This window comes from Ixodes scapularis, unplaced genomic scaffold, assembly GCF_016920785.2.
Source record: "Ixodes scapularis isolate PalLabHiFi unplaced genomic scaffold, ASM1692078v2 PGA_scaffold5__190_contigs__length_132052651, whole genome shotgun sequence".
Taxonomy (NCBI): domain Eukaryota; kingdom Metazoa; phylum Arthropoda; class Arachnida; order Ixodida; family Ixodidae; genus Ixodes; species Ixodes scapularis.
In genome coordinates this window covers 23031558-23051868 of record NW_024609880.1, presented here as the reverse complement: position 1 = coordinate 23051868, position 20311 = coordinate 23031558, and the positions used below count along the sequence as shown (strand labels likewise).

Below are 20311 nucleotides of genomic sequence, written 5' to 3'. Positions count from 1 at the left end.
ATACAAAAAGGATTCTTTGGAAGAGGAGAGTTCCTCCTTCCCCTCTTCTATTGTGGTAGCCGGAGGCGAGACAGTTACCGTCACTAGCTGTCAAGGTTCTTAGACTGGCATTACAAACGAGGCGTTAGCGACATCCACCTGGTGCTCTTTGCCAATCGCTTAATTCGTTTTAAAATTCCTTTTCGTGACTTTTTTAACAAGATATTGTTGTGTTCGATGTGATACTGCTCCTTCGAACACATATAGACCAAAAAATGAAACCCGAAATTTTGTTGTAGTATCCCTTTAACCTCAAACAATTTCCTGGTCATGCGTGTCACTACAGCAGCTGCACGGGAAGGGTGACGACGCCGCCACCCTCGTCATCTGGCAGCAGTACAGTTGAAGACGACGCAGCACAGAGAACACTGGCCTCTCCTGTTGTGCAGCACAACCAGCGCTGGACCCGTGAGGCTGCACAGCAGTACCAGAGAAGGGCCGAGCGACAGCAGGATCTGGAGCATGAGAATATACTCCTTGAGAGAAAGTACACAAATGGGGCCGTACAGGCTGCAAACGCAACCCTCGCTGCAGCAGATGCTGCACGGAGTTTCTATGCTATAGAGGAGGAAGTGCTCAGGGAGCAAAGAGAAGTCATTAGACTTGAAACCACCCGAGCACAGCTGCAAATTGAACTGATAAAAAGACAATTAGGACAAGATTAACTCATGTAATGAGCTACTTGCATTGTTTGTCGCTGTGTTGTATACATATTTTGCGTTTTTTCTGGCCTACATACTTGTTTGCACGATTATAACGCTCACATTTTTTTTGCCAAAATGGGTGCCTAAAATTAGATGCACTTACAATTGAAACCAAAACTCAAAAGAAAAACGCAAGGCAGCTAGCCCAATCGCCTTTGTGACCGTTTGTTTACATTAGATATTTTGGTATCCGTATCGCGCGTTCTTTCGCCTTTATGTCATCACACTGACGGGAAACGATAACCACGGAGCGACACTGCGTAGCCTCGCAATCCCAGCGACCCAATGAGCTCGCGAAGTGTTGTATGAAAAAAAAAAAGTGAAGGCCGTTTACAACTCTGTAACGCCGAATTAGAGCGCAGCTCTTGAGGAGTAGGGAAGGGTACTGAGGGGGAGGGGGTCACGTGACCTCGGGGGGGGGGGGGGGGGGTCACGTGACCCCCAGGTCACATGACCCCGCAGAGAAATTTTTCCGCTAGGTTTAGCGGACAAATTTTTCCGCTAGATTTAGCGGGGAATTTTTTCCGCTAGATTTAGCGGGGAAATTTTTCCGCTAGATTTAGCGGGGAAATTTTTTCACTAGATTTAGCGGAGAAATTTTTCCGCTAGATTTAGCGGAGAAATTTACCCATCATGCACCGGCGGTTACGACGACGGCGACGGCGACGCCGCTCAAGCCGGAAACGAGCGCCTAAGAGCTGCACTTATGGGTGTTCAAAGTGCATTACTTTACCTGCGCGGTAGAATCGGCAGCAATTAAATTTTTCGATATCTGGGAGCTAAAATTGCCTGCATGTAAGTATCGGGGCCACGTTAGAATCGTGCAAACACGGTATGTTTGACACTTCATTTATTTTATGCATGCTATCTACAAGGGAAGCTTGCACACAATCTTTTCCATGTCGTAGACTATCCCTACACTAGACCAGCGTGGTTGTTCTGATCGCAATATTTTACGCTGTGGTTAATTAAGCAACAGAATATCATACTGGCAGTATGGCACCCAGGCTTTCGACGCCCCAAAGGTGGCACATAATTTACATGGATACCTAAAATAAAAATATGGGTTAAGCTCAAAGGCAGATGTATAATTCCTTCTTTCCTATATCCCTTCACATGTTTCCCTTTCATAACGCGGCTCCCCGTCACAGCTCAAGAGAGGAGGTCGCCAAGACGATTAGCCTCCCGGCAGAAGACAAAGGTCGAGTTTCTGTGTTTTAAGAAAATGTTCGAGTAATCGATGAGTGGACCACAGACACTTTCTGACTTGCATCTGCAAATATTCCTTCTGCTTTTAAGATAAAGGCTTTTTCTGCCTGGATATGCTCCTGCGACCTATGGACTGTGTGCTGCTTATGTACGAAAAAGTTCATACTAAGAATATCCCGAAACTCAGGAACAGAAAAAGGGATCAAACACAACACTACATCATTTTGTTGCGTGTGTCACCTTTTGGGGCCCCGGGTCTTCAACTCTTATTACTTTGAATCGTCACCACTTACCTTGTTCTTTAAGTATTTATTTATTTATTTATTTTATTTAAAGAGTACCTTCATCGCCTCGAGGGCATTATTGTAGGAGGGGTGGGAAATAGCACACATACATAAAAACACAAAGTGATCACTTGTCCGCACAGAATAGATATACAACCGAGAAAAAAATACACTGTTATCCAACACAACAGTTTTTTGGAGCTGAAATCTACTTGCTGCTTGTACGTAGGCTCGCGATAATTCGAACTCGGATATTTCGTACTTCCAGTTAATTCAAACAGGTTTAAAAATTTTGGTTGTCCCGCTAAGCTTTTTTATGTATTTATAAGCCACTTAATTCGAATGGCGTTTTCGCTTAATTCATAGTTTTTTGCTCTCGCGGCCCTGTTGAGTGCGCTTCTTTCCGAGTACCGGTGCACCGCAGAGAGCAATACATGCGAAGCTTGCTTTTGCGAGTGTTGCTTCTCCGCAGTGCACCAGTGCTCGGAAAGAAGCGCAGTCAACGGGGCCGCGAGAACAAAAAACTATGAATTAGCGAAAACGGCACACATGAACGGAAAACGGCGTTGAAATTATGTGCTTCAAGACTAGCAATGATGACCAAGACGACAACGAGGACGAGGCACAGCTCACTGGCATCATGGTTTCTGGCCTTGAAACACGTAATGTGAACGCCGTGCAGGCGAACTATATTAGTCTTGACGACGATGTGTGTGTTTGTCATGACGACTCATTAGAGGACACAGTACGGAAAGTAATGCCAGCACAGTGCAGCAGTGACAGTGAAGATGACGATGAAGAAATGGATGACCCACTACGAACTGTCACAGCCGCAGAGGCCTTTGAGCACATCGCTCAGCTCCGGAAGTTTCTGTCTGCAAAGGAAAAGTCCCGTAAAAAGCTACTTGCATTGGCTGGCATTGAAAATTTTGTTTTGAGATCTCATGTGCTGACTAAACAGTCCACAATTGACGAATTTTTTTGCCGGATGAATAAACTTAGTCACAGTTCTTTCACAAATGTGTTATGCCTGTACTTGCTTATAGTTATGCATTAACTATAAGCAAGCTACTGTGCTATGTAGAGGAAACTGGCCAAAATCTGCTTTGTATATATCGCTTTCCATGTAACAAATCATAATGTTCTCTAGTATCATATATATCCAACTAAAATATGTGACTTTCTGGAGTTTGAATTAATGAGAGTGTAGTATGTACAATAAAGCTCCTCTCTGGACAATGCCCTACTAAAAATAAATGTTTTGCAAATGATGTTATCATGCCAGCCAGGATGAAGAAAATATGAACTAACCCTAGGAGGTTTGTGAAAAATAAGAGAAAAGCTTTGCAGGTTGGAAAAACCTGTGAAAGGTGTTATGACTCAACACTCAGAAGCGTACACTATGTAAATCCTATGAGCTAGTAACCATGAGTATGCAGTGAAAAATGAACATTCTATGGGGTAGTATATATAATTTGTACTGATAGCTTTGAAATTGGTATCAAATGAACATTGTTTCACTATACTCTCCTATTCATGCTCCTGTACCCATTAAATAGTATCGGTTTGTAGATATTGAATGGGAAAATAACTGTCTTCTTCAGTTGCCTCATTATAAACTGTGCACACATAGTCTGTTATAGGGCTGACTTCAGCACTTCCCATAAAGCATCCGTCGGTGTGGGAAATGTATTACAAAAAATAATGACAGTATAAAAAGAGAGCTCCAGAGAGTGCGAAGAAGTGCACAAATTTGAAGAAGCATCCCTCGTGTCATTAGTTAGAAGTTTGAAAAGTGCATTGTTATGAACTCCGGAAATCAAATTCAAAATCTTTTAGTTTAAGAGAGCCCGTGTGTGCCTATGCTTGTAGCTCTGCGAGAGTGCAGGAGTTGATGGAGAGGAGACCAAAGCAGTAACAAGCAGTTGAGCTGCAGCATGCGATTGCAGGAGTGTTGGACATTGCACTGCACTCCCGTTTGACCAATAGCTTCGGCAGGGATTTTTTTCGAGCACACTCTTTCCAACGAGCTAATTATAAGTGCCTCAAATGACACATTTCGAGCTTTGTAACAATAATGCGGGAAGTAAGAAAATTTTTTTTCATTACTTATTTCGTCGCTCATGCTGCAATTTACACATACTGCTATGGAAGCAACAGGTATAAGGGGATGTCCATCAATCATTCTTTACATTTCTATCATCCAAATTTCGAAACTCTATGTGGGATATCTGCAAGCACTACCCAAATTGATCTGTGCAAGAGTGATATATGCATTGCTGGAATGTCATTGTCATGTTGATAACACACTTTCAGCATTGTCACATGTGTCACACTCCTTTATGGGTTATTTTGGGTAGAACTTATGATAATCTTACATCCAGTTAGATCATACAAAAAAAGCTTAAAATAAAATTAATCAATATCTCAAAGCTGTTGGCTTCTTGCTAACTGTGCAGCACGGTTGAGCCCCTAACTGTTGCAGTTTCCAAAAATACAATTGATGTTTAAGTAGCAAAACAATAAATATTATTTCAAGCAATTATTTGATCTAGTTAGACAACTGTCTGACATAATTTTCTTATAATTATCTGCAAAGCCTGATAAACAAAAGGTGAAAGCAATAGCCACGATCATAACAAAGCATCTTGCATTAGAAATGGACAGCCAGAAGATACCTATCCAGACACTTACACTTAGCCGAAGAAATGGTTGACAATAAAGTCTCGGGCCTCGTTGCTCTCAGCACGGTTGGCTGCTACGGGCTCAACGGGAACCTCAGCGGGGATGGCGGCCACGGGTGTCCTGCAGGGGTACCTCTTGGCCAGGTTGTGGAGGGCACAGCACGCGACAATGATGTCGCAGCACCGTTCTGGAGCCATTCGGAGCTCAGCGTGAAGGCAATGGAACCTCCGCTTGAGTTGGCCGATTGTCCTGTACAGAGCGCATGGATCAAAACCACATGTTATTCCTTCCCAGAAACCCAATAGCAAAATCGGACAACAGCGTGGAACGCAAATACTCAAGAGGATGACACGCAACAAGGACAAATTTACAGCTGAATTCGAATCGCAAATTGGCTGCCGTGCCCGATATCACACCTCCTAATTTTTCCAGCCCAAGCTCCAGCCCATTGCTCCAGGATATCGAAAGCTGGGCATTATGCATACCATTTTATTTTCCTTCCGAATTATTTTTACACTGCGTTCACATCCGGGGTCACCTGAGGTTAGCCTGTGCAATGTATTTTATAGAAAGCAACAAGCAAAGTGCAGCTTTATTCAAGCGCTATCCTCAAAGGGTTTCGTGGATATGCTTCCAACCAAACACCTGCATATGCACAGGCCAATATGTTAGAATTTTTTGCTACCTGATTGCTGCCAACGCTGTAAGAATTAACTTGTAACCAAGCTTTATACTGCAACAAATACAGTACCATCAAAATTTCATTCTACATGTTACTTGTGAGACAGAGTGAAAAGAGAAAGAGAGCCAGACTCTTGTCTTGTTGAGCCTTTCCCCTTCCACTCTCCAGGAATAGATGTTCGTGGTAGCGCAACCCATCTACTTTTCTCATTGATCAATAAGAATCCGTCTTGTAAGTCTGGGAGATGTAAGACGTAAAGCACTTGATATAACGCCTTATCCAAGTACTCCTACCCTTTGATTGTGCCGCTAGTGTTCCTATTAGTTAGTGGTCCACGCACCGCCATTTCTGACTCAAGTGGAAGCTCCTGGACGCATGCAGCCAAAGTTTTGGTAGAGGGTCTTATGGCGCTTTCACAACGGAATCCCAAGCAAGATTTGCCTGAACATTTGAGATTGCAGCGACTCATCATCAGTCGTGAATGACGTGTAAGATGGTGTCTAGAGACTATTTGTGGAAACTTGTTATTGCATGCTCAACTTCAACATTGTCCAAAATGATGCCTTGGCACTACTCTTAAATCCATCGATGAGAGCAGAATAGGTCATGCTAGGCATGTACTCTTGGCCAATCGGTCAAGACGGTCAGCAACACACAATTGTTTGCGACTTACACCGATGTGCCGCTATTTTTGGATCACACGCATCTTAGCACGCACGAGCTTAGCTGTACTTGTGCACTCAATATGAGTACATACATATCTAGCACGTTTAGTTAGTTTCCATTAAACAGCCCGAAACTGACATTTCAAAAAGTGGACATATGAAAGTGCCAAGGCACAGTGTTACTTCCACTGCTGTGTCTAGGAAAAAAATTCCATTGTCATTAATGCTTATTTTTGTCCAATTAACAAAATATCAACTTCTGTCCGGGTCTTGCGTAGCACTGGCACCTGAGGTGAGTTTAGTGCTTTTCCCCATTATTGCCAGTCCTGGGGACCTAAGACATAACTGAGTTTCTGCATTTTCAGTCTCAAGCGATAGAACCCAATAAAGTGTGGTGAGGTAAGTTTCGAAAGTTTGATTTTATACCTAAATGGTCAGTACTTTAGACCATTACAGGTGCATGTGACCGAGTAAACAGAGTATAGAAGCATGTGACCGAGTAGTCAACTATCTTATCTCCGTGCTTTCAAACTATTCTGTTGGAAGCACACTTTAGGAAGTATTTGGGTTTGTCATCGATGCAATTTGCGTTCCTTTGTCCATCAAGTTTGCTGTGGTCGTCTAGAGGGCGGATTTGGAGCGTTTTCATTGTTTGTCAAGCCATTTGGTCTTACTTTTGTTCTGGGAGGAATGGAATGTCATTCTGTTCCTATTGTAGGGAGCATAAGAAAAAAACCAAAGCTGTTTAAACAGCCTCTCTCAGGGTGCTATCTGGTCAGAGGAAAGCAGCTTTAATAGTCCTCCACATCTGAAGAACAAAGAAGCGTGCCAAGAATTACGTTTGCAAATTTTGCGATTAAGAATTTGTCGTCACAGCACATGTATAACCAAGGTTACGTTTGCCATGTCCGCAAGTGTTGCCGCTTGACGAATAACTCAGATATGAACCTAATCTACTGCATTCTCGACAAACCTGCTTGAAAAAAAACGTAACTGGTCAATAGATATCGACCGGAAAAAGGCAGTAAGCTTTCGACTAAAAATATTCATCGATAAAAACTGAAAATTTCATACTCACAATAACAACCGAAAAAAGTATGCCGATTCCAGAAAAATAAAAACTGAAACCGCAGAACCCTAGGCAGCTATTATAAGTTGTATTGATTCGTAATCTCAGGATACTACTTTCATCTTGCTTACATAAAACCACGGTATCTTATGCTTCGTTAGATTAATATAAAAATTTGTATGAATATTTTTATGCCATAAAGAATAGCAATAGACGTAAGGAGCATGCACGTGTTGCACATATTACGTCAAGACAGCTAGTCGTCTCGAAATGTCTTGCATGAATATCTCTGTGCCCTTCACAATATATGGCCTAGATTTACCGTTCAACAATGCTTCTTGTCGTCGTGTGTGCCGTATTGTATGCGACCTCGGCTGCTGATGACGGCGACAGGAATGGCGTCATCAGCCATGGTTGACAGGAGTAGCCGCTGTCACCAAGCAGCAGGCCGTCGTACTCTCCACTGGCCAGCTTGACTGCCAAGGTGCTCTCCGTGAAGATCCGAGAGTCGTGGGTGCTTCCAGGCCACCTTGCAACCACGTTGCGAATCCGAGAAGAGGCGTCAACGACCACCTGTACGTTGATGGAATGGTATCCATGGTGGTTGACGTACGCCTCCTCGTGCACATGGGGTGCCTGGATCCGGACATGGGTACCGTCAACAGCACCCACGACCAAAGGAAAGCCGGCCATGTCGTAGAACTTGTGCTGCAAGGCTGCCCCCTCCGCAGCGTCAGGCCATCTGCGTCGTTGATCCCCTCAGCAATTAAACCACATATAGTAAACTTACAGCTACAATGCTTATGAATACCTTTTTAATGAGGAATGCTAAGGACTTTGGCTGTGCCCTTCAAGTATGTGGTAGCAGTAAAGTGCCTCAGTAGCACCTATTCAATAGTGAAGTTTGCATGTTTTCATAGGATCCCTTTTTATTTTTGTTCAGTTACCAAGACCTATAAAGTGACTGTGATTCGGTGCAAGTCCTTACCAAAAGTGCAAACGGGTCGCTTTCTGAGGTTTCTTAGAAAAATGCCGTGCCCGGGCCCTTTCCAATCGGGCAAGTAGGACGCTTACGACCGTAATCATTTTTTTTTCTATTGAAAAGGGGGGGGGGGGAGGGCTAGTTACTAGTAGGTAGAATATTACTGCCATAAAAAGGCAACCTACAAAACATCCCTATCACCAGCAATTCAGATATATTTTTAGTGTATTTACTTCACTTCAATACGGCTGGCAAACTACAATTAAAAGGAAAAAAAAAAAGGACCCTTACCGTATGAAGTCTTGTGCTCGACGAGCCAGCGCTACGGTGACTTGCCTCACAGCCCGTGAAGCACTTGACACATGCACGCGGATGTAGTCGCCTGCAGTGATCAGAAAGTTCCCAGTTGCGTAGAACTGCAAGGCGATGATCACTTGCTGCTCCGCAGAGAGGGCGCGGCTACGACGTGTACGGCGCTCCAAGTCCGGACGCAGTGTGTCGGCGAGAAACATTATGCCCGCTCTTCCAAATCGGAACCGTTGCTGCAGCCCATCCTCGTCGAAATCCTCAAAGGGGTTCAGGCGGTCCCGCAGCACACGCTGTCGCCTCATCATTGCCGCTGCGTACTGCGCGTCCGTGCGGTCTCTTCTGTGTCGGTGGTTGCCAGCCCTCGCCTGGCCATGGGATGAGGATATGCAAGATCCTACGCACCGAGTGCCAGCGGCAGATATGGCTGTATCGTGAGTGCCCACACCTACGTCTTCGTGCGGGTGACCGTTCGTCCTGCGGTGGATCGCGGTGGCGGGAGCTCTCACGTACCATCGACAGAACGGCTGACTTCCTCTGGCAGCAAACACTGCCTCTTCTTCGAGCGAGCATCCCTGGGAGGCGTCCTGCGGCTACGGGGAACTAGGTCCACAAGTTGGGTGACGTCCGCCTTCCAAAACAAGTGGAACAAGTGCTGAGCCACGGCCCCAAGTTCGCCGTCGAGCCGAGAAAGTCGCCCCCAGAGTTGTTGTCTCTGGTAAGGCAAGTGTCGGGACGAGCTGCGGAGTCTGAGGCGGTCAGGTGCATTGCGGATGGTGTAGACGTATTGCTGCAGTGCAGGCCGTCTGGTAGCAGGGTCCCTGTGCGGTCCACAGTCGCTTACCTAAAGGATAACGCCCTGTCCTTGTTACCTGCTGATAAGGAGGGGGCTTTGTAGTACTACCCAAAGGCATGCTCAACTCGAAAGCTGTAGACGCTATAGAGGCCACTTTTTGTACGCAGGAATGACGTGTCCCTAGCAAAAGTAAAAATTGAAGCACGTAAACTTTGCAAACGGCTGAGTTTAGATAAACTAGCCCTAGCGGTCGATAAGGGCAGAGGCCTGAATCTGGATCTGTTTTTTTCAGCTAAAACGCACAAAGCGAACTGTCCGCTACGCGTTATAGTATCGGAATTTGGAACGTGGCAGAAGTCGGTGGCCATGTTTTTACAAACGAAATTGAACATTTTAGTTATTGACGACCCCTTTCAGGTAAAAAACTCGGAGCAGATAATAGACTTCCTTAAACAATGCCCTGACCAATGGCTCTCAGCATGTTCCGTAGACATTAAGGACTTATACTACTCGATTCCACACACGGAGCTTTTAATGTGCGTCGAAGAGTGTATTGACAACCACGGGTGTGTAGCGTTTCAAAATGAATGTGGTCTGGGGGTAAGAGACTTCTTGGAGCTTTTAACCTTTTATCTAAAGTCGACGTTTACAACTTGGAATGGAGAGACTTTCATTCAGAAAAACGGCGTATGCATCGGTTCCTGTTTAGCTCCCGTGTTGAGCAATATTTATCTTGCATTTTATGACAGAATTTTATCTAATAGACTTGAAGGCTCTAGGGTAAAAAAGGTTTTTAGGTTTGTAGATGACTACTTAGTGCTTGTTGACTGTGACTCAGACCACTTTGCTGGCGAAATTTCTGAGGTTTTGGCCACTTTTAGTAAATGCTTGGAACCACTGGTTATCACGCACGAATTACCAGTAAACGGTTCCATAAGATTTTTAGACCTTAGGCTGCAGTGTCTCCCCACACACACCTGCTGGCTTTATGAACCAAGGAGTAATAAACCCCTCCTGTCGTTTTCGTCTGCCCACTCTAAACTGGTAAAAAGGGGAATCATCAACATTTGCTTTAAAAACGCCCTTAATAAATCATGCTTTCACTTAGTCAAGGATAGCTTTAAGAATCAAGTAGCGAGGCTCACGGCCGCGGGCTACCCGTTGCGCCTCTTAACGGCAGTCGCAGAAACTCTACTAAAGAGAAGACGGATTGAGAATGCTGAACAAGTTAACAGGAAAAACAGGAACATCACAGTACTACCGTACCTACACAAAATATCCCATAATCTGAAAAAAGTGGGACGCCGAGCTGGTGTTCACGTGGTCTTTTCGGCTCCAGACAAGCTATCTATGATGTGCAAAAGAGTGAACTCTCATGTAATAGAGAGACAGGTGTGCGCCAAGAAACACCAAAGCCAGTTTGTTACATGCGTTGCGGGTGTTGTCTACTCTATTCCCCTGTCCTGTGGCCGGAGATATATAGGGCAGACAGGACGTTGTCTTAATGAGCGTTTAAGAGAGCATCGATATACTTGTGTCTCAGGTTGTGTCGGGGCACCTTGGGGTGCATTGCCGCGATTGCGGATGTACTCCGTTTTTTGAACGATGCACGGTCATCAGTAAACAAAAAGATAAACTGACACGTGAGATTATAGAAGCCCGCGCCATTGGACAATGGGGCTCTGAGTGTGTTAGTGCCCCGTCACTTGCCTTGACGGAAAAGGAGTGTATTTTTCTACTCAGATCGGAGAGCAACGGCGCCTGCAGATGACTCTAGGAACACGTGTAGTCCTCCTCTTGTGTTTTTTTCTTGGCTTTTGGGCCGGGCAAATTGTGTATATATACAGGTTGTCAGTGCCAATAAAGCTCAGTTGTAAGTCAGCGCTGTGTGTGTCTACCGCCTTCTACTCTGTCCTTGTCCTTGCGCTGTTTGTTTTCCGCTAATACGAAACTGGTTGTATAAACAAACGCCGTGCACGCGACACGGCACACACGGCGTTGCCAGACTTGGAAGCGACGGTCGACGCACTTGCTTTTTGCAAAACACGACAACGGAAAACTGCAAAGCACTTTGACTAGGTGTCTTGTCTACGCTTCCACACTTCGAAAGAAAGAATTTCGATGCAAAAAAGAAACTATCCTTTTTCTTTTCAATTGAGCAAACGTTTCTTGCAAGTTACAACTAGATTCAGCCGAAAACGGTTCCCATAAAGCAAACGTTGTATCATAAAAAAATAACTATTTATTTTTTTCAGCACAAGGTGGCGCAGGCTCCAGCCCAATAATAAAGGACGGATTTGTTTTATGTCCAGCCATTAAAGTTTCGTAGTAGGTACAACGTAGGTACAACTAGGTACTTTCGGTACCTACTAGGGACTTTGGCCAACGCTAACCGCGGTTAGCTCTTCGAGCAAACGGGCCCAGGCTTCATATGGCTAATACTGGCTATAAGATTATATTTATAAATTATATGGCAGATTCAGAGTTGAAAAGACTTATATTGACTATTGAAAACTATTGGTCACAATTTCGAGTTATTTAATTGTGTGCGGGCTGAGTTGGCTTCCAATGGCTATTATTGGCTATACAATCACATTTTTTATTTATATGGCAGATTCGTGGTTCAAATGACTTCTAGTGACTATCAATGGCTATTAGTCACTATTTCGACTTACCTGGTTGTGCGCAGATTTAGTTGGCCGATTCGTCGTTTGGTTTTCGAAGCGAACGGACGTATCGCTATGAGCTCCGTCGGAGCGGTAACAACGGCTACTGATAGCCGCGGATCTGCTGTGTCATCGAACGAAGGCTACAGGATCGTTCTGCCTCCCCTGCCCACCGGTGCTCACGCCCTCAATTCAGTCTTCCTACGCGCGGACATAACAGCTCGGCCTTATCGCATCCAGGATTTTAAAAAAGGACTCGAGAAAGCCGGTGTGCTAGGCGAAATCGCCGCGTTTGGTTCATACCAAATGAACCACGTGTGGATGGTGACCCTGAAGACGTCGTTGGCCAAGAAAAAGCTGTTGAGCGCCGCAACCTTTGAAGTCAAAGGAAAGCGCTGCGTCGTCATCGACCCGGAAAAATCTGAGGTGAGGCTGAAGCTGCACTGGTTGCCCATCCACCTGCCTGACGACGTTGTGAAAAAGAACCTGGAACCGTACGGCAAGGTGGAGGACGTCGGCAGAGAAGCCTGGCGCGTCGAGGGTTTCGAGGGCGTGCAGTCCACAAAAAGAGTCGTGAGGCTGACCCTAAAGGAAGGCGTCACGCTCGAGAAGCTGCCGCACCAACTCCGGCTCCCAGGATGCACGGCCCTGGTGCTGGCCCCGGGTAGAGCCCCGCTCTGCCTTAGGTGCCGTCAAACCGGCCACATCCGTAGAGAGTGCCGTGTGCCACGATGCGACAGCTGCCGGCGCTTCGGCCACCTACGCGACGACTGCAGGAAGACCTACGCAGACGTGACCAATGGCGGCACCGCAGACGACACTTCAGAGCTCATCATGGACTAAGATGAAGCTGAGGAGGCGGCAGGAGGAAGAATGGAGGGCGGCCAACCTCAGGGGCGGGCTGAGACCCCCGCAGACGCCCCACCAACCGAGGTCTCGGCCACGGTGGAGCTTCCAGCAGACGACACGGACGTCCCCAAGCCAGGAGATAACGACGTCGCACGCGGCCCGGCCCTTCAGGGAGACGACTGTGACCACGACTACGCCCTCCGCAAGCCGACCCTGGCTGCCAGCCAAGGGCAAGACGACCCGGAGGACGGCGAGATGGACACTATGAGCGGTTCTGCCAAGCGTCCCCTAGAACCAACACCAACCCAGAACCCGGGTCAACCTGGCAACCTGCAGGAGTCGCCGCTCCACAGGTGGCAGACGGGGACATCCAAGAGAGGCCGGCGCCACGCCGCCGCTCAGGGACCACGGGAGGACCACGCGTCAAAGGTCCCACAGTGAAGAAACTGTAACCACTGAACCTGAACCATACTTTTTAGGTAAATTTCAAGTAAGAGTGTTGTACTTTCGTCATCATATAACGATTTGACTTAGCGGCTTTTTGTGTTGTAGCCTCGCCGACTGTCTGTAGTTGCACCGCAATGGCTCTTAGATTCGCCACTTTAAACGTCCGAGGGTTGTCCTCGTTGAAAAAGCAATACCAGCTGCAACGAGTAGTAGAAGACGAGCAACCGGACTTTTTTGCGGTACAAGAAACCAAAATGCAGACAGACGATAATATCGAGAGAGCGCTCAATCCTTATCTTAGGAGATACGAAATAACTGTAAGTCATGCTGTGGGGCGGTCAGGGGGGTGTTTTCTCTTTTTAAAGAAGGCCGTGAATTGTGAAAGTGTGCAGGTAGTTATAGACGCATGTGGTCGTTTTATTTCTTGTGATTTTGTGCTGTCAGGAGTGCAGTGGCGAGTCATTTACGTCTATGCACCCAACAATGCAAGAGATAGGGAACTTTTTTTCAGTTTTTGCGTAATTACGTGGAATGTGACAAGGTTGTTGTTTTGATGGGGGACTTTAACTGTGTATGTGAAGATAGGGATAGGTCTGCGCTTACACCGTACAGTGACAGCAGTGCAAGCTTTTTAAAAAGAATAGTTGATGAGTGTGCGCTCGAGGATGTGGGAGCCGTATACGCTGGAAGGGAGGGAGTCAGTTTTACTCATTTTCAAAATAGTTCGCACGCCCGACAAGACCGCATCTACGTTTCAGCAGACGCACTTAGACAAGCGCATAGATACCGTGTGCGGCCAATCTTCTTTACCGATCATTGCCTTGTAAGTGTTCAAATTGGAAGGAAAGAAAGTAAAAACCAATTTAACTGGAAGCTTTGGAAATTAAACCGGTCACTTTTAAATGACGAACCTTTCGTTGCGACAGTTAGCGAACACTTGCGGGCTATCACCGAAAAAAGACCTTCTATAAGCGCAGCTTGGGAAGAGTTTAAGCGAGACATAAAGTTAGCTGCGATTGAAAGGGCAAGCAATATCAGATTTCAGAGTCGAGCCCGTGAAAGACAGTTGAGAAGAGACCTGGAGGCACTCTGTCAAGTGGAATGTGAACGACCCGGCTCAAGTAGCGAGGACATCCGAAATGTTAAACTAGAGCTGGAAAAACTGTACCTCGAGAAATACAAAGGGGCAGTCGTCCGCGCTCGCGCGGAAAAGTTTTTGCTGGGGGAGATGCCAACGAAACGAGCTCTGGCTGAGGAAAAGAAGTACGCCTTGACACGCGAGATGAGGGAAATAGAGTATAAAGGGAAAGTCAGTAAGGACAAAAATACAATCGAAGTTGCTTTTGTTGAGCACTTCGAGCAACTTTTCTGGGAAAAACCGACCCCAGTAGGATTTTCTAAATTCAATGAGTTCTTGTCAGTTATGCCGAAGCTGAATGATGAAGTAAAAATTTGGCTCGAGGGGGAGATCACCCTAGAAGAAATTCGGCGAGCCATAGACTCGTTAGCGAGACAGAAAACACCCGGACCTGATGGGCTTTGTGCCGAATTTTATCAGACATTTAAAGAAGCCATTAGCCCAGTATTGTTAAGCGTATTTAACGAATCATGTGAAAACCACTCTTTACCACTTTCATTTGCGGAAGCCCATACTGTTTTGATTCCGAAGTCGGAAGATAAAGTTAAAAAACTTAGCGTCACGGGGTATAGGCCCATTACGTTATGTAATATAGATTATAAAATCTTCACGAAAATCATAACGCGCAGGCTTCAGAGTGTTATTGGAACGCTCATCGGGGATCATCAGACATGTGGGATAAGAGAAAGGTCTATTCAAACTAATATTCTTGTAGCGAGAAGTATTTTTGAAACTGTGGGTAGGGGTAGAGTAGCAATGGTTCAATTAGATTTTGAGAAAGCTTTTGACAAAGTCAGGCACGATGTCATAAAGAGTATTTTAGCGTTTGTTAACGTAGGTGAATTGATTCAAAAGGGAGTGGAAATGGCGTACAAGGGCTGCACGAGCTTATGCTCCCTATGCTCCATCAAAAAATGGGAATATTTCATAGACTATCAATTTCTCTAGTGAGTCAGACCCACTTGATTCATTTCCGGGGAAAGTGGCGAGTTGTCCACTCCATACCGCCAGGATCGCTTTCTACTTCTGTCTCCCATTTTACCCCGGAGTTTCCTGTATTATTCTCAACGGTATTTGGCTTTATTTTGGTTATTTACTTAGAATCTTTTATACGGGGAAGGCGTGCGCGTGTGAGCTTGAGTTTGTTTGTTCATACTCATGGTAATATGCTTGCAGTGCTGTCGAATTGGCATGCAGATGTAGTCATGGAGCAACTGGGAAATTGTTTCTTCTTTGTGTTCAGCGCATGGAAGCGTTATTGTGCATGTGTCGAGAACACTGTCGATTGTGTCCCTATAAACAGTCTGGTGGCTTTTATTTTCCGCGAGGAACTGTTCCGCTTTCTTCAGTAGCTGGAAAAGGTTCCTGTTGGGGTGTATAAGGCCTCCTCTGTTCTTGACGATGCTGAAAGCGGATCGGCATACAGGGCGGCGCGTCGCTTTTTTTTCAATTTCACACTCGAAAACCTAGTTACATAATAAAGTATGCAGTCCAAAGCCTTGGTTCCTTCAACTCTTTCTGTCCAGACATCTTCGCATTTCCAGTCTTCGACAGATGTGTTGTTACTGCAATCTAGTTGAGTTTGGACTTGCTCGGGTTAGCCGCATCGCGTTTGCATCAGTCTGTGCCGTGTGTGTTTTTCTTCCTTTTTTTGTTTTGGACTTGTTCGATCTGGGATCACCATGTAACGCGCTACTACGAAGCACCGTCTTTTACGATGGTTGTTGTGGATATAAAGGTACAGTTTTTTTATAACATCCAGTCGTTCGCTACCTGAGGAGTGACCGCTCGGAGGCGCGGCATGGAATCAGAATAGTAAAAGACGGTGAACGCCAAGTGAGCGTGTCGGAACGTTAGGCCTTGCCACCTTGGTTCAGCTCGAACTCGAACGCGGGACGCCGCCACGCAAGCTTGGACGAGATGAATCCTTCGGACCGGGACTCGGCGGCTGGACACGTGAGTGAGAACGCCATAAAGGATCAGCCGTCACAAGACTCGAGACCGCGAAGAAAAAAAAAACGCTGTCGCAGAAGGCCTTGCTTAACTACGAAGCGAACCGGGGTGAGCAACGTCAAAAGCTCGATTGCGTCTGGGAGCGCATCACAAACGATCTTCGGGAAGTTGAACAGGCTACAAACGCCGAAACGCAGCAAGCGGCGACGGGCCGTATCCGAAAATTGTACGGTCGTTACCAAGCGCTGTCGGAACGCTACGTGGCTTACTTGTCGGGGATCAACGCGGGACAAAGCCAGCTAGACCTAGCCCTTCAGAAGACAACGGATCGCGACAGCGCTCGCGAGGTTCAGAACGCCTTGATGGACACCGGAAAGACGGCCGACCGCGCCACGAAGTCTTGGGACTCGGAACACGCTAACTCGGAGCAATCATCGAAGTCTGCCGGGTCACGACTTCACGGCTCGAGACATTCTGGAGGATCGACGCGTTCGGAACACTCGATTGCGACCACGACAAGCACGGCTGCAACGAGGGCACGCGCCGAGGCTGCAGCAGCGCGCACTCGTGCTTCTTTCACCAGAAAGGAAGTGGCCAAGAAACTCGAAACAGCAAGGCTCGAAGAAAAGGAGAAGAGTGCGTCTGCGGCTAACGAGCGCAGAAAAGCAGAACTAGACGCCGAGTTACAGATCCTACAGCTGGAAAGGGAAGCGGCTGCTATGGAAGTTCAAGCAGAAATCCTGCAAGCGGCTGCAGAACAGCACGACGGGGAGCATCACTTTGACCGAACCATCTCAGAAGTATCAGAAGTTCGTGCTCAGCGTACTGTAGACTACGTGCACAACCAGGCTGCCGTCCACAGTGGCTCAAATGAACGGCCTGCAGAGCAAGTTGTTGCTCCAGAATTGAGTGGTGTGCTGAAATACCTGGTCCGTCGAGATTTGGTCAGCACAGGACTCGTTAAGTTTGATGACCACCACGAGAATTACAAAGTCACATTTAAAAGTATGGTGCAAACTCTGGAAGTTACGGCAAATGAAGAGATAGATCTTCTCGTGAACTGGCTGGGCCGTGAGTCTTCGGTCTATGGAAAGAGGCTGCGTTCAGTACATGTCGACAACCCCGCGGTGGGGTTAGAGGTAAGAGATAGTCTGGGAAAGACTGGAGGACTGGTACGGCCGACCCGAAGTAATAGAAGATGCTCTCTTCAAGAGGATCGGAAGCTTTCCTAAGTTAACCGACAAAGACACTCACAAACTACGGAAACTGGGAGATCTGCTTCTGGAACTGGAAGCCGCAAAAGCTGATCCCCACTTGACAGGACTCAGCTATTTGGATACGGCAAGGGGGTGAACCCTATCGTGGAGAAGTTGCCACACCGTCTCCAAGAGATGTGGATCTCGAAAGGCACAAGGTACAAGGAAGAGCATCACGTTCCTTTTCCCCCTTTCTCGTTCTTCTCGAAGTTTGTCCGAGACCAGGCCAGAATGCGGAACGTCCCGAGCTTTGCTTTGGACACAACGGGAAGCACCTTTCCGAGGTTCCCAAAGAATGAGAAGGTCACAGCAAGAGAAGGCTTCAGGAACACGCCCGTTTCAGTCCATGCGACCGAGGTTACTCCAGAAGCCGTCGACCATTATGCGCCAGCCACAGCCGAGAGGATGGAGGACCCTAACAGACAGTGCCTGCTTCACAAGAAACCTCACCCTCTACGAAAGTGCCATGTGTTCAGAGAGAAACCACTGCAAGAACGCAGGTCCCTGCAAAAACAATTTGGGATCTGCTTCAGGTGTTGCTCCTCTACAAACCACCTAGCAAGGGACTGTGAAGTTGTGGTCAAGTGTGCCGACTGTGACAGCACTGGACATACCAAAGCGCTTCACCCGGACAGTTCCAAATCTTCGTCTCCGAGCCTCAGACAGGATCTCGAAGACGACAGCATTCACCACGGACTATCACCTGATGTATCTTCCAAGTGCACCGAGGTGTGCGGGGAAGGCTACGGTGGAAGGTCTTGTTCTAAGATTTGTCTGGTGAATGTGTGTCACTCAAGCACACCTCAAAGGGCTGTGAAAATGTATGCCATCTTGGACGGCCAAAGCAATAGGTCACTGGCAAGGAGAGAATTCTTCAATCTCTTTGATGTCCAGGGAGAGGGTTCTTCATATACCCTCTAGACATGCGTTGGAACAACAGAAACGACAGGAAGGAGAGCCTCTGGGTTTCTGGTTGCAAATGTTGATGGCAGCGTGAAACTACCTCTCCCAACCCTGATTGAATGCAATCAGATGATCAACAAAAGGAATGAGATTCCGACACCAGACGCTGCACGTCATCACCCACATCTAAAGGCTATAGAGAGCCTTATACCTCCATTGGATGCGGAAGCTCAGATTCTGCTTCTACTCGGAAGAGACATCCTGAGAGTTCACAAGGTGCGTCAGCAGTGCAATGGGACTCCTGATGCGCCCTTCGCTCAACGACTAGACCTAGGATGGGTGATCATAGGAGACGTCTGCCTAGGTCGCACACGCAAGCCGGACTGTGTGACCAACTTCAAGACAAATGTGCTCGAAACTGGACGAACCACCCTTTTTGAACCATGCCGCAACCATTTTCTCGTCAAGGAGAAATTCACTGGTCCCGTCAATCGAACCCAGAACGTACCACCTACCCAAGGTGTACCCATCAAAGACTACTCTGTCGAAGAAACGACAGACACGTTGTTCCAGACGACGAAGGACGACGACCAACCAGCTTCTTCGGTGGAAGACAGAAAATTCCTAAACATCATGAACAATGAAGTCTTCAAAGATGAGTCATGCAGTTGGGTAACCCCTCTTCATTTCCGCGTGCCAAGACCTCGGCTTCCTAATAATAAGGAGTTTGCACAGTCTCGTCTTGCAGCACTACGACGCACACTGCAGAAGAGACCAGAGATGAAGGAACATTTTGCGACATTCATGGACAAGATGTTCAGGAATGGCCACGCAGAAGCCCCACCACTAAGAGAAGAAAAGGAATGCTGGTATCTTCCAATCTTTGGCGTGTATCACCCACACAAACCAGGCGAGACCAGCGTTGTGTTCGACTCAAGTGCTCATTTCAAGGGAACTTCTCTGAACAATGTTCTTCTCACAGGACCAGACTTGACCAACAGCCTGCTGGGCGTCCTGATTCGTTTTAGGAAAGACCTCTTCGCTGTCACGGTAGACATTCAGCAGATGTTCTACTGCTTCCTGGTACGAGAAGACCACCGAAACTACCTGAGGTTCTTGTGGTTTCGCAACAATGACATCCACGACAAAGTGGTGGAATATCGGATGAGAGTGCATGTCTTTGGTAACAGTCCATCACCAGCAGTGGCTACATACGGACTCCGGATGACAGCACACGAAGGAGAGGAAGAATTCGGCAAAGACGCCAGGCAGTTCGTCGAAAAGGACTTCTACGTAGACGACGGGTTGAAGTCTCTCCCTACGACAGATGGTGTCATCGACCTGATGAGGCGAACGCAACAAATGTTGGAAGTTTGTAACCTAAGGCTTCACAAGATAGTATCACACAGCAGCAGAGTGATGGAAGCTTTCTTCAAGGAGGACCACACAAAAGATCTAAGGGGACTCGACCTGAGTCACGACACCCCCCGATCCAACGCAGTCTTGGAATTTGCTAGGACGTAAAGAAGGACGTCTTCACGTTCAGGGTTCCAGTTCAGGACACACCACTCACCCGGCGTGGTGTCCTGTCAATGGTGAACAGCGTGTACGACCTATTTGGATTCTAGGCTCCAGTTACCATACAAGGGAAGTCTCTCCTACGAGAACTCGTCACAGA

The 20311-nt window shown here is 46.9% G+C and overlaps 1 protein-coding gene across 1 annotated transcript; it reads right to left on the bottom strand.

Moving 5' to 3' along the window:
• Positions 1-219: 219 nt before the first annotated feature.
• Positions 220-8964, bottom strand: LOC120843374 (putative nuclease HARBI1). The gene is made up of 4 exons (XM_040214726.3): positions 8611-8964; positions 7660-8079; positions 4931-5170; positions 220-494 (listed from the first exon to the last, which is right to left on the bottom strand). Exons 1-3 carry the CDS (start codon positions 8931-8933, stop codon positions 4933-4935), a joined length of 981 nt encoding a protein of 326 aa, XP_040070660.1. The 5' UTR covers positions 8934-8964; the 3' UTR covers positions 220-494; positions 4931-4932.
• Between the last annotated feature and the right edge of the window lie 11347 nt (positions 8965-20311).